At 40.8% G+C, this 13,457-nt stretch overlaps 1 protein-coding gene across 3 annotated transcripts in view; it reads left to right on the top strand.

Annotated features, from left to right (window-relative positions):
* The window catches only part of LOC103463997 (pre-B-cell leukemia transcription factor 1), a 76,487-nt gene extending 63,286 nt beyond the window's left edge, over window positions 1–13,201 (top strand). Inside the window, exons 6-9 of one of the 3 annotated variants that reach the window (XM_008407790.3) lie at window positions 741–789; window positions 4,215–4,327; window positions 6,767–6,856; window positions 9,827–13,201. In XM_008407790.3, the coding sequence (XP_008406012.1) occupies window positions 741–789; window positions 4,215–4,327; window positions 6,767–6,856; window positions 9,827–9,919 (345 nt within the window). In that variant the 3' untranslated portion in view covers window positions 9,920–13,201. Of the gene's footprint in view, window positions 1–740; window positions 901–4,214; window positions 4,328–6,766; window positions 6,857–9,826 lie in introns of all 3 variants that reach the window. The other 2 variants (XM_008407789.3, XM_008407791.3) reach the window with 2 other exon arrangements.
* Window positions 13,202–13,457: the final 256 nt, after the last annotated feature.

A 13,457-nucleotide genomic window follows, 5' to 3' on the forward strand; every position in this document is an offset into this window, starting at 1 on the left:
GTGCCAAAGTTTGTGGCATCACACAATTGTAAAGTATTTAAAAATCCTGTTCATGTTTTTTTCTGTTGTTGTTATTTGTGTCATCTCTACACTTCAGCAACTCCACTTGTTTCAATCCTGTGAGAATTGATAATAAGGAAAACAATGACAACGCCAAGGTAAACAGCAGTTTGTGTTGTGAATCCATCATGTGGGAATGGATTGTTTTCTCAGTTGCTTTCATTAATTTCTACCAAATGATCTAAGGATGCAGCTGGGCTCGACGGTGGAAGCTGCTCGGTCGCTCGGTGATTTGTGGAGTTTCAGTTTCTTGGCTATAACAAAGGAGAATGTTTACCTACTCTGTCTATTAGAAACTTTGGAGGATTGATTTGGTTTTCATTTTAATGTTGTTTATCATTAGGGCTGGGATTACCCCCCTGGCTTCATCTGGGAGTCCATTAGCCGTAATGGGTGTTAGCGGAAGTTGACTGATTGGTGCTTGCGTGACTTCTGATGATAGCTGCAGTCATGGTGACATAATGAGACTGTTATTGGCAATCATTCCATTCTGGCACTAATGCAGATTCACAGCACCAGTCTGTGCAGCCCGCACTCCTGACAGTGGCTCTCTGCAGTGTTCCACATGCCATTAAAGGCCATTCAAGCTAAACACTATTCTTTAAAGAGGCTCTGTGTGGCTACGTGTCTGGAGAAGTAAACTTTCTTCTCTTTTTTTTTTCTCGTTCCTGTCCGCTCAGGTTTCCAACTGGTTTGGGAATAAAAGAATCAGATACAAGAAAAACATTGGTAAGTTCCAAGAAGAAGCCAACATGTATGCTGCAAGAACTGCCGTGAATGCGGCTAATGCATCCTCACATGGAAGCCAAGCAAATTCACCCTCCACTCCAAACTCTGCAGGTGAGACAGGAAGTCCCTGGCTCTGCTGGGGTTAGACATATACTTCCTCTCTGTCCATCAGTGTAACACATTTAAGACTTTTATTAGTGCTGATGCTGTAACGCTCCTTTGTAAAGGACTAAATAGGCCACTATTCTACATAAATTATGCCCATCACATAATTATGCACTGTTATTTCCATAAATAGACTCAATGTTTATACTCAGCAAGTATTATTAGTGCCTACATCTGCTTAGTATGGCTCTGAGCGATGTGGAAAAGAGCTGTTAGAGTTTGAGCAACCTGAGCCCTCATGCAGTCTCCATGTCCTTACTGTCCTTTCTACTTGCTCTCAATTAACCCTGTGTGCCCCCATCACTGTGTTAAATGATTTCTAATGGCATTCGAAAGATACGTCTGGTAGTACAAATGACCAAAATCTCTGATATATGGACAAAATGTGTCGGCACCCCTGGTAATAATGTTTAGCAACCCTTATAAATGATTTGACCTTTTATTGCAGTAGCACAAACTCACCTTATACTGAAGTACAGTCATAAGAAATATTTGTTTTTAAAAGGACAGCGTTAGGTAATTATGTTACCTTCAGTTGTTATAAAGAGGCTTAAATATGACTTAAAAGAAATCTGACTTAATAATTTAACACCTTAAAATTGGGCTTCTGCCTCTTTAAGAAGCTCCTGCTCTTTTTGAAGCGCCGCCTTTAAGAAGTCATCATAACATTGCTGCTAACCCTTTAACAATGTTTTACTGGTGTTTCACTGAGAGGTGGCTCCTATAATGAGCTCAGTAGTTCCACCAGGTGTTTTCTAATTGCTGCTGGCTAGTCTGAAGGAACTGAGTGGAGAGTCTTGGGGGAGGACTGCTCTTTGAGGCAGAATTTCGGAAACTGCAGCGCTGAGGAGGAGCTGCATCTCCAACAGGCGATTTATGCAGATGAATGGTTGCCATGGAGACTAAAGGATTTCTCACACATGCATTAAAGAATCAAGGCAACACTCCGGGTATAATGTAATTATAGCATGATGCAAAGTTCAAAAAAGTTGATTTTACATAATACTGTCCCTTTAATAAAATCACGCTTACCACAATACTTGGAACCTCGGCTTTTTTATACATTTGTACAAAAATCAAAATGACAACTCTAGGTGTTAGAGGTGTTAGGTCCTTAAAGATTTTGGAGTGTAAAGGAAGGGATCTTTGAATGTCTTTGCATATCTTCAGAAGATCTGGGGTGTCCAAAGTGTGGCCCCGAGGGCCATTTTCAAAGATGGCCCCTGGAATGAGTTTTTGTGCCTCACAGTGCATTTCAACAAAGTCAAAATAAATTCATGAGTATTTCAAAGAGTTCATGATGCCACGCACTCATACAAAGCTCCCAGGGCCTTGAAAAGAGACTAACCCACAGCATGACAGATTCTCCATCGTGCTTCACAGTGGGGACGAGCTACTTATTCATCCCTTTTCTCCAGCCAAATGAAGTTGGAGTGTTTGTTGCTTAAAATCCAGATCATACTCTCATCGAAAACACAGAAAACACCACATGTTGATATCTGTCATGGTAGAACAGAAAATATTTTATTCTTTTCTTGCATCAATACCAAACATCTAGTCGGTGTGTAAACGGTATTGTAATGGTTGCTATGGAGATTTAGTGAAAACAAGATGCAGTTTTCTAACAGTGAGGCTTTTTTTTTACTTTGCTTTCCATCTGGAATATACATTAGCCCCCGTGTAAGAACCTAATGTAAGTGGCTAATGGCTGATTTAGTCATACTATGAATAAAAAGCCACAGATTGCTAAATAGAAGTTGGAGAAGCTGATTGCCTCATCAAAAACTCCATTTTAAGAATGGCTCTGTTACATTTACTTTAAAGGAAATGTATGAGTGTAATGACTGTATCAGTAATGACACCAGTAATATTGATAAAAATCAATGAATTCTCAACATGGGATTTTTTCCCCCACTGTTTAAATTTGCCTAAGTTCCATAAAAACTTTTCATTGCTGAATTATACTACTGCAATAAAAGATGAATTTGTGTTCAGATTTTTAACGTCTTTATTGGAGGTCCATACAAATGTATATGACTATACTTAATCATATAGCAGATAAGAAAAAATAAATAAAAAGTGGCCACCATGAGCCAGCCTGGAACTGAGAGGTGCTTCCATGTTTCCTATGGAGTATCACCAGATTGGGTTCATATCAATATCATTTCACCTTCCTCTCTACTCGTTTACACAAGTGAAAAATGATTGTCCCCTTCTTCATATGTCCATGAAGCCACATTTAGTTCACACAAAATTAAACAAATGTGACTGGCCACGGCAACACCAGGAACGATTTTCAGTGGGAGCCTTTCGAGTTACAGATTCCGAAAGTTTAGAAGCTTTGTAAATGATGTTAAAACACACAAAAAAGAAAAAAAAATGAAGAAGATGTGGCCATTTGAATGTTGGCGCTCATTCACAAGAGATCAGTGAGAAAACAAGTGTCAAAGTTTCAGAACACTGTCCAAAGACCTGCTCAGATTTGGAAACAAGCCTAATTCAAACAACGTTTGCCATTTTAAAACCTCCGACATTGCTATTTAAAGCATGGTAGGGTTTTTTATGACTTCATCTACAGGGTCTACATAAAAAAAATACAAAAAATACTATTTCCTCAGAAGTTGGTAGTTTTTATGTTTATTCTCCATTTCTGCTCTGGAGACTGATTCCTGGTTTTGCTTTGGTGCATTAGCATTGCTAAGTTGGAACATAGCAATGCTAATATCTATGTGGATCTGTTCCTATGACAGAATGTGATCATTTTAAGAATGGTATGAAAAAAGAAATACTGGACTTAATTTTTTAAGGCTTTTCTGAAGATGTTTAACTGGTGTACTTTATGACGAGTGAAAAGTGGTTTCCTAGCTCAGCCTAGCATAAACAGGGAGCTTTTCTATATAAGTGACAGAAGCCTGCTTTCACTCATATACTGTGGATCAAATGTTACAAAAAAGTGTTTGTTTGTGGTGTTAGAAGACTCTGTCAGTGAGTCAGTGATAATCACAGCTGAAGAGAGCATTTTCCTGTTCTATTTCCTGTTTGCCTAACAAACAGCCTGCTCCCTCTGTGTGTAACGTTAACGTTAAAGCCTAGACTCTGTCCCTGTGGATATTTCTCCTGGCTCAGCTGCTCTGATGTCAGCCAGCTGCTGCTGCTTCTGCTGCTGCTGCTGCTCACTAACCTGTGCATGCTGCCTGAATGGCCCGTCTTGCTTCTCCTGCTGGCTCTCTGTGATTCCACTGCTCCCTCTCTCCTTCCAGGTTCTGCTGGCTCTTTTAACATGTCAAACTCCGGTGACTTGTTCATGAGCGTGCAGTCTCTCAATGGGGACTCGTACCAAGGGGCTCAGGTGGGAGCCAACGTGCAGTCGCAGGTAGGGCCCAGTGCTGGACAAGAGATAGGTTCCTCCACTGCTTTCATTAGAACATACATTACCTTACTGGTCCTCTGCCTGCAGTTATAACGTATAACGCAGTTAGTCCCCACTAAATCTATGAAATATATTAACTCCAAGCTGTGAATAAATGATTAGATTATTAGGGTTTGCTTTGGGGTTAAGGTGCAAGATGAATAAAACATGTTTGAAATGATCTGTGAACTGAAAAATGTTCAAAGAACTATCAGGGTTGAGAGTGACCTGTGGTTATTGTGTTGGTCATTACATATTCTTTATTTGATTGATTGATTTTATTTCAATGTTACAGTACATATTAATGAACAATTAATGTTGTGGTAAATATGCCGGGTATAGCAGAAAGCTACCTTCCATCCGTGGTCCCATAAAACATACAACACAAAATACAAACATTCATACAATTATATATATATAATTAAGAAATAAAGTAAAAGCTAATAAAAGCTACATGTAGTCGGGAAAACCTATTGTCAGAATACTATGAAGTTATGTTTTTTCTGCCACAGAAATAATAACTAAATCACATACCAAAGGATCTAGATGTTCTGACTATTTTCACATTATTAACTTGAACCTTTTGGAAATATTTTCTGTTTCACCACAAACTTCAATGTATTTTATTGGAAGGTAAAAAGATTCTAAGTTTAATTATTGTTACAAATAAAAATCTGTAAAGTGTGAAGTGCATTTGTGTTAATCATCCCCTGAGCTGAAACCTTGTAGAGCCACCTCTCACTCAGTCTGCTGGTGTGTAGCTATAAATGCTCCGTTCTGCCTCTAGGTGGCGCTCCAGCCCAGTTTCTGGTCTTTTGCAGCCTTCGTATCCAGCATTGCTTTGCATTTAGCTCCATCTATCCTCCCATCAACTTTGTCCTACTGATGGAATCCCCACAACATGATGCTTCCACTACCATGTCTCACAATCTGGACGGTCTTTACAGGATCATGTGTGGTGTTAGTTTTCCTCTGTTCCAGTTCACTTTCAATCTTGACCTCGTTTTCCCAGAGAACCTTCTTCCACATGTGTCCTGTGTCCCTGATAGGACCGCACGATTTAATGAAAATATTACCGTGTCGATAATATTGGTAAATATTGCAATAACAATGTCTGGTTCGATATACTAGTACTTTCCTGTCTGACCTTTAGCATTTTTGGCAATGTTATTCATGTCCGGTGTGAGCTTTTGCTGCTGAGAGACTCTGAACAACTGATGTAATATTACATCAGAATGAAAAATACCACCTTCACATATAGTAGCCACTTCCCTCCAAACAGTCCTCTGCAATATCAATATTGCACCTGCTGGTATTGCGATGGCGATATCTTTGTGATATCGGGCCTATATGTCTTGTGACGTCTTAGTGGGGATGCACCGATTGCAGTTTTCTGGCTGATCACTAATCTTTAAAAAGCCTGACCTTCTGATTCTGATTTTGACTGAAATGGTGTTTGTGACTGAAATGTCACTAAACATAGAAACAAAGTCACTAAGTTGGAAACAGTGGGGTGACTGTTGTTAAACGGGTCTGTCTGTCAGTCAGTCGTCTCTCATAGCAGAGCAACAGTGACAGTTGCTGCATTTCCATTTCAAATGTGAGCAAAATTTTGTCATTATTCTGCTAATGTTGAAAGAACACTTTGCAATTACTGTGTTTCCATTAAATAAGAAACACAATCGAAATCCCACATGAATAAGTTTGTTCACAATTAGTCATTAAAATAAACATGCAGCTGGTTGAAAAAAAAAACCTCATTGTAGCTCAAAAATGTTTTACGGAACAAGGTGAGTTTTTTCGACAAGCAAATTTATTTTTGTATTTCTAATTGCCGCAATTTCCTGCTAAATGGAAACGCAGCTAGTGACGGATTCTCCGACTTTCTTATGACTTCCTTTCAATAGTGACTTTCTTCTTGCTAGTCTGTCATAAAAACCAGATTTTGGAAATACCCTCCTGCCCCCTCTGCCAACTCTCTTGTGTTGCCTGTCAGTTCCTTATGGGTTTTATTTAGATGTATCAGAGTAAAGGGGCTTAATTGAAATGCACTCAACACTTCCAGAAGTTTCATTTGTAAAATTATAAATCCTTTTTCCTCCACATCTCAACAGATGCTCTGTTTTGTGTTGGTCTATCCAATAAAGGACTATTCCCAATTCACTGATTTCTCAAACAATCAGACAAAGAATTATATATTTTCATCAAGTAAATATTTCATCATGTATGTAAATATTTCAATTTTTTTGCTATCAGAAAGTGAGTTCTTGTCTTTGTTGAGCTGTGTTTGTCTGTTGTCTCCAAGGACAGAACCCTGTAGAGTTGCTGTCCCTCGCTCTGATCTCTGGTGATTTTTCGTGCTGACGCTGACCTTGCTCTGTCTGCTGTTTGGGGATGTTTCAGGTGGATACCCTTCGCCATGTTATCAGTCAGACAGGCGGATACAGTGAAGGACTCACAGCCAACCAGATGTACAGTCCGCAGGGCATCAACGTAAGCATCCTCTTCCCCTCTTCTCTCTCCGTGCCAATTATTCTGACGCCACGGGGCTCACAATGCCACTTAGTGGGACTTGTCTCAGCTCCACGGTAACCCATTTGATTGGCTGCATATCGCACTGGACACACACGCACGCACACACACACACACACACACACACATATGCAGAGCCTGTCACATCCCATCAGACCCGTCCAGACACCTGCTGCCCTCCACCCCTGTCCAGGTGACACCTCTTTCCCTCCACCTGACCCGCTGTTAGCCGGAAGCTTCCGGGAAAAATAAAAGCTCTTTCTGTTGCTGCAGCGGCCTCCTCGTTCCCCACAGGGGTGTGTTTGGTCTTGTTTGTCTTATTTTGCAGCAGAGTCTGGGGTGTGGAAGTGGGGAGGGAGGGTGGGTGGGTGTTAGCTGGCGGCAGCAAAGAGTAGGAAAATTCACAGCGACAAGCCGTGTCGTAAAGGGGAAAATCGATAAGACAGACACAAGGAGAGCAGAGTGTGGGCCTGGGACAGCAATCCAAGCGCATTGCTCAGATCATGTTCCTGTCTCTTTAATGGCCCTGACAGCGAGCGGAGAGGACGAGGACGGTCACCGCCGCGCCTCGCCTCGCCTCCTCCGCTGTCGCCGTCCTGCCTCACTGGCCATATGATAATCAGACGAAATGTCTCCCACATAGAAAAACACGGACTGCGTATTCAAATAGGCTCCCCGGCTGCTGGGAGCGGCCGCCGCAGCCGGCTGCGCTAACCCTGAGAGGCCGCTAACGTATTCAGGGCCCGCTCCCTCCCAGTCCTTTGACCTCTAACATGCAGTTCTCCTTGGACGCCTGCTTGCTCTACCACATCTTCCACATCCTCACTGCCACACTACGCCGTGTTCTGCAGCGCTGCGGCCTGTAGAGAAGCCCCGCGATGCATAATGGAGGAGCAGGATATCTGTCAGCCAGGCTGTTGGTCTGTGATTTATGTAGCCATGGCTTTGGAAGTTAGAGGAGGGGGGTCTGCTGCTCTCATGCTTCTTCTTTACAACACTTCATTTTACCCTTTTTTATTCTGGTATGAAAGGCACATTTTTCTTTGGGTCTTTGAAACAAGTTTTGTTGTATTTTAGTTCCTTAATCAACCCAGAGTCCACCCCTTAGATAATTTGCTGCCTATTATTCTGTCTCTGCAGGTTTTCACAATTTCATGCAATATCAATAGATCCTCACATTTTTTCACATTAATTCAAAGCTGAGTTTATTTCAAATATTCTGGAAAAAAGTAGTCAAAAACATTGGATCTAAACAATGCTAACTCCCACCTGAAGGTGGCAGTATTTCTTACTTTTACTACACCGCTGCCACAGACTTACTTAATGTCATGTGGTCGTCTGTGATCAATATGGGGAGAAACAAAAATCAAACTATTTAAATTCTTTAAGGAATAAAAATGTTTTTCTTATGTCGTTGGAAAGGGTCTAATGAGGAACTGATTGCAAAAACAATCAGGAACTCCTATTGGGACTGATTAATAAAACAGTCAGCTTCACTTCATGCTCCTTGTGCCTGAGTTTCTCAAGGAAACTTATAGTTTACCTATTTTTAATTAAAAGATGCCTGATGTTTTCCTTACTGTGTAAAAGTCTTGAAATATTCATTTTAGTGGAGCAGATTTTCTGATTTGATCCGTTTCTGTCCAAACATCTGTTTGATTTGGTTCTGGTTCTGACAGTCCTGACAGTATAGTTGGTGTTTTTATGGATGCAGTTAAAGTAAGGTTGTGTGTCATCTTAAAAAAGTTATTAATAACTAGGGGTGCAGCCATAAAATTACCCTGGTTTGCTTAATTTTGGCTGGTATATGTTAAGCTGATCTCATGTACATCCATAACCTAGTGATTTTGCTGCCATATTTATTGTTTATTCAGATAAAACAAATCAGTGTCAGCCAAATTCTGAATCGGCAGGTGAGGGGTTTTTTAAAGATCATTGATCTGCCAGAAAACTTCAAGTTCCAGTTTTACTCATCTAGAATCTTTATATTTAATTTAATAATTTTAATCATCTAAACAATTAGTTTTCTCTGTGGAACAATGTTAGCTTCACTTAGAATTCCCTGTTATCTGTTAGATGTGTATCATCATCCTGTCGGAACGCCCACCTGTGCCCAAGTTTCAAAAGTCCAGCTGCTGATTTGAGATGAAGTTGAAGTTCATCTTTCCATCCACTCTGTGATGTGCAGCAGCAGCACTGGCTCCACATCTCTGCTCCTTCTCAGTCTGCGTTGATTTGAAACCTTCTGGCTCCTGACAGAAAACCAACATCCACCTTTTCTGCCAGCTACAGCTCTCAGAAATCCAGTCAGAATTATAGCAGAAGTTTGATGATAAAATTGACTTTTTTTGAGCTTCACATCATGTCGTAATGTTTTTCACTCATCAGAAACATAACTGGACTGTTGCCTTGATTCTTTCATGGAAGTTTGAGAAATCCTTTAATCTCCTCAGCAATCATTCAGCTGTGATAAACACCTGGGTGAACATAGCCCCGCCTTCAAGGTGCAGCTCCTCCTCAAAGCTGCAGTTTCCAAGTTCTTCATAGGAACTTTCTTTGTGATTTTTTTTATGTTTAAGGGTTATTAGAGGAGCCATGTTGTGATGACTTCCTGAAGGCAGAGTTTCAGAAAGAGCAGTAGTTTCTTAAAGAGACAGACAGTAATTTAACACTTTTCAAAGTGTTAAATTACAAAGTCAAATTTATTTTAAGTCATATTTCACTTAATAGAAATTCATAATGACTCAAAGTAACATGATATCTGATTGTGCTAAAAAAAACATAATATCAGTCTTTGAAAATCAGGTGGAAAGTGATGCTGAATGACATATCAATGGGACAGTATGCATAATTTTGGCCCCATTTGTTGTTATTAAAGTTGCAGAATGAATTCTACCTGTAAAGTGACTGACTCTTTCGTCTGTGTGTCAGGCTAACGGAGGCTGGCCCGACGCTCCCACCCCCTCCTCAGTGACTTCCCCCACAGAAGGACCAGGAAGCGTTCACTCCGACACCTCCAACTGATCCTCCGCTCTCCGACTCCCACCCACCGCTCTCCTCCTCCCCTCCGCCCCCACCCATCCTGCAGGACTGGATGTGACTCGAGGCAGTCGGGGTCTGGGGACAATGCTTCCACCATTTTTGTAGTTTTTTTTTTCCTCTTTCTGTCTGGACCTCCTCAGCAGCTTTGCAGAGAGAACTCACGTCTGGGCTTCACAGTTTGTATATTTTCCACTCGATGTCCAAGTTGCCTCTTTGTATTTCACTTTCTATCATGAACTCCTACTGTCCGCTCCCAGCCCGCCGAGTGGCCACATGAAACACACTCACGCTACCTCTGGTTTCAGCTCCAACACAGCAAGCGATTCAACTGCTCCCATTTAGCATTATCTTTCCCGCAGCCTGATTGTTTTTACGGATCCGTCGTGCCAAAGTTCAGCCCTGGAGGTGAATTTGGGTTCAGTTTTAATCTCGTTTACTAACATCCTGCAGAGATTCATCCCTCTGAGCTTTTCCACATGTTCTCTGCTTACAACCACAAACCTCACTGGGTTTTGATTGGATTTTATGTGATTGACAACAACAACAAAAAATGTGCACGAAAAGAAAGAGGATGAAAAATGTGGATATACGTTATACATAAAACTTCTAGAAACAAATGAAAATCTGATAAGTGCGTCATGAATTTACAATCTATTCAGCCTCCCATGTTTCAGCAGATCGGGGCTCAGCAGCCTTTATGACTTTAAGAGACATTTTTGTCTTCGGTACAACTGAACGATGAAGCTACACAACCCTTCAAAACAAAATTACCATGTTTTATCATACCTTTATTTATGATTTTATTTTTTAAATAAAAAAAACACTGCAACTTATTTGAAAATCATCAAATGGAAATTAATAATAAAAAAATGGATAGAACCTTCAAATTTTAGAAAAATTCTTAAAGGGGCAGTGTTGTGTAAAATCAAAGTTTTTTTAGATTTACATCATGTTATATTGTCATTAAAAACACACCTGGAGTGGTGCTTTGATTCTTTCATGCTTGTTTGGGAAATCCTTCAATCTCCATGGCAACCATTGAGCTGTTCAAAACACCCGGGTGGACCTAGCTCCGCCTTCGAAACACAGCTCCTCCTCAGAGCTGCAGTTTAAAAGCTACAGACCTTCTGGTACACTAAGCACAACTCATTGACTCATCTCCTCCAGACTAGCCAGCAGCAATTAGTGGACCTGAGTATTTGCCGAGCTTTTTATAGGACCTTCTATGCCAGGGGTGTCCAAAGTCGGTCCTCGAGGGCCGGCATGCTGCACGTTTCAGTTCTCTCCCTGGTGGAAGCAACAACCTTTTCAACATGTCAATGTTCCTCTTAGGGCTTCTAACGAGCCATCATTTGATCCAGGTGCGTTGAACCAGGGATAGAACTAAAATATGCAGGATGCCGGACCTTCAGGACCGACTTTGGACACCCCTGTTCTATGCTGTAAACGTGTTAATAGAAGAGCCATGTTGTGATCTTGTGTTGGTTTGTGGTTGTAAAATGACAAAATGTGAAAAAGTATAAATAATTTTGGAAAGCGCTGTTTGTTGAGTCATGTAGTGAAATAAAAAGTATTGAAGTACTTCTGTCTCTGCGATTAACGGACTGAAATGACACAAGTTCAGACAAATGTCCAGCCGCATGCATATATATAATGAATCCAGGAAATAAAAAGAATCAGAAACTACAGGGATGTTTCAGCAGGTCAATATGACATGAAGCACAACGCCATCTGCTGATTGGAGGATAGAAATAGGAGAGAATATAACGCTAGACATGGAAGCAAATCAGGCCAAAAACTGCTGGTAACCAAATCTGTTTTGCTGCATGTCCACACATGATCAGAGCTTCACCTGGAGTAAACACCGGACATATTTTGTGCCAAATATTGAGCAAAAATCATTTTTTCCATACATAACCCGGTGAAAAATCAAAAGTTGGAAGAATCAGAAATATTTGGCACAGATAAGTTTCTTTTTTTCTCTTTGTTCGTAAAGAGACACAACACTTACCAACGTGCGACCTTTTATTGTACGTACGGAAACGTTTGTCATCTGAGCCGTACACGACTAGCCGATGAAAACATGAACACTACTTTGATACCAAAAACAATCGGATGAGCTTTAGCAGGACCAGTGAGGGAGGGTCCTGTGTTCAAAGCCAAATAGATGCAGTGTGAACACAGAGAACCCAGAACCAAACGCACGCCGCTCCCCTGCCTGCACTTCCTGATGAGATCTACGTCTCTTTGGTTTGTTTTGGTCTCAGCTGCGTCTGCTCTGTCTGTACGTCAATCAGCCCAACAGCGCTCTGTGTACAGTATGTAGATATGCACCTCTTTGGAAATGGATGGTTTTGTTCTGTTGTTATGCACTCAGACCACAGACTGAAGACTGCCGTCCTGACCTGCTTTTTAACTGACATCTTTGCTTTTTTTCTTTCTTTCTTTCTTTCTTTTTTTTTTAAACCCAATGGATCTTTAAATTTGGTCCTCAGAAGTCACAAAATGTTTTGATTTTATTCTTATTTTCTAAAGATGTGTTTGTATTTATTACACTTGTTTGAAATCGTGGATTTCAGAGCTCCAGCGGTGGAGTCTTCACACCAAACCAACTCATTGGGATGACTGTGTCCCCCCCACCCCGACCCTCTCACCTACCGGATGGGGGGGGGGACAGAACCTGCCTCACTCATGTCTTCAGAAGGCATCGGACAGAACTGACAGCGCCGGCCATGCAAGGAAAACACAAGAACTGTTTTTTCTTCTCTTTTTTTTTCCCCAGGAAGGCGCAACACTTCTTTTCACATTTGCCTGTCAAATATTACCGAAGCTTCATGTGATGACGCTTTTTTTAGTTTTGGGATATGAAAGGAAAAAAAAAAAAGAAGAAGACATGGGAGGAGAAAGGAACAATTTGTAAAACATGAAATGTTTTATTTGTTGCATGTCTTTTTGTTCTTCAATAAAATAACGTACTGCAGTGTTTTGGATGTTATACCGTCTTTTTTTTTTAATGAGGATTTCAGAGTGAAACCGTGGAACCTTTTTCTTGATGGGTTTTAACTTTTAAGATCTCTGATTATGTTAAAAAAAAAATAGAAAAAGCAAGTATCAAATGGAGAAATATTGTCTTTTTAATCACAAATCAAACCTGTTTGTTTGTCTGTGGAGAACATTAGCTGGAAGGTGACGGGGGTTTTCTGCTCTTTATTTGTACTGGCAATGCGTACTCCAAATAAATCAGGGGGGTTTTGTTGTTGCTTACATTGACGTTTTGTCGTTTTTCATGTGTGGTTGGTACACTGTAAAAACTGCTGGGTTATATCTTTAATCCTATTTTTTTGTGTCGTGTCTGGGAGGGTGGCACTCAGGATTGCTTTGTTGCCACGTAGAAGCTCCAACAGATTTACTTTCACAAGTGGATATATATAAACAACTTAATGTGAAACTGCAATGGAGAGAGACAAGAACACACCTCAGAGGTCTGCTTCTACACCTGCAGGAAGAGAGAAAACAGAGA

This window comes from Poecilia reticulata, chromosome 4 (assembly GCF_904066995.2).
Source record: "Poecilia reticulata chromosome 4, P_reticulata-male-v2, whole genome shotgun sequence".
Lineage (NCBI taxonomy): Eukaryota > Metazoa > Chordata > Actinopteri > Cyprinodontiformes > Poeciliidae > Poecilia > Poecilia reticulata.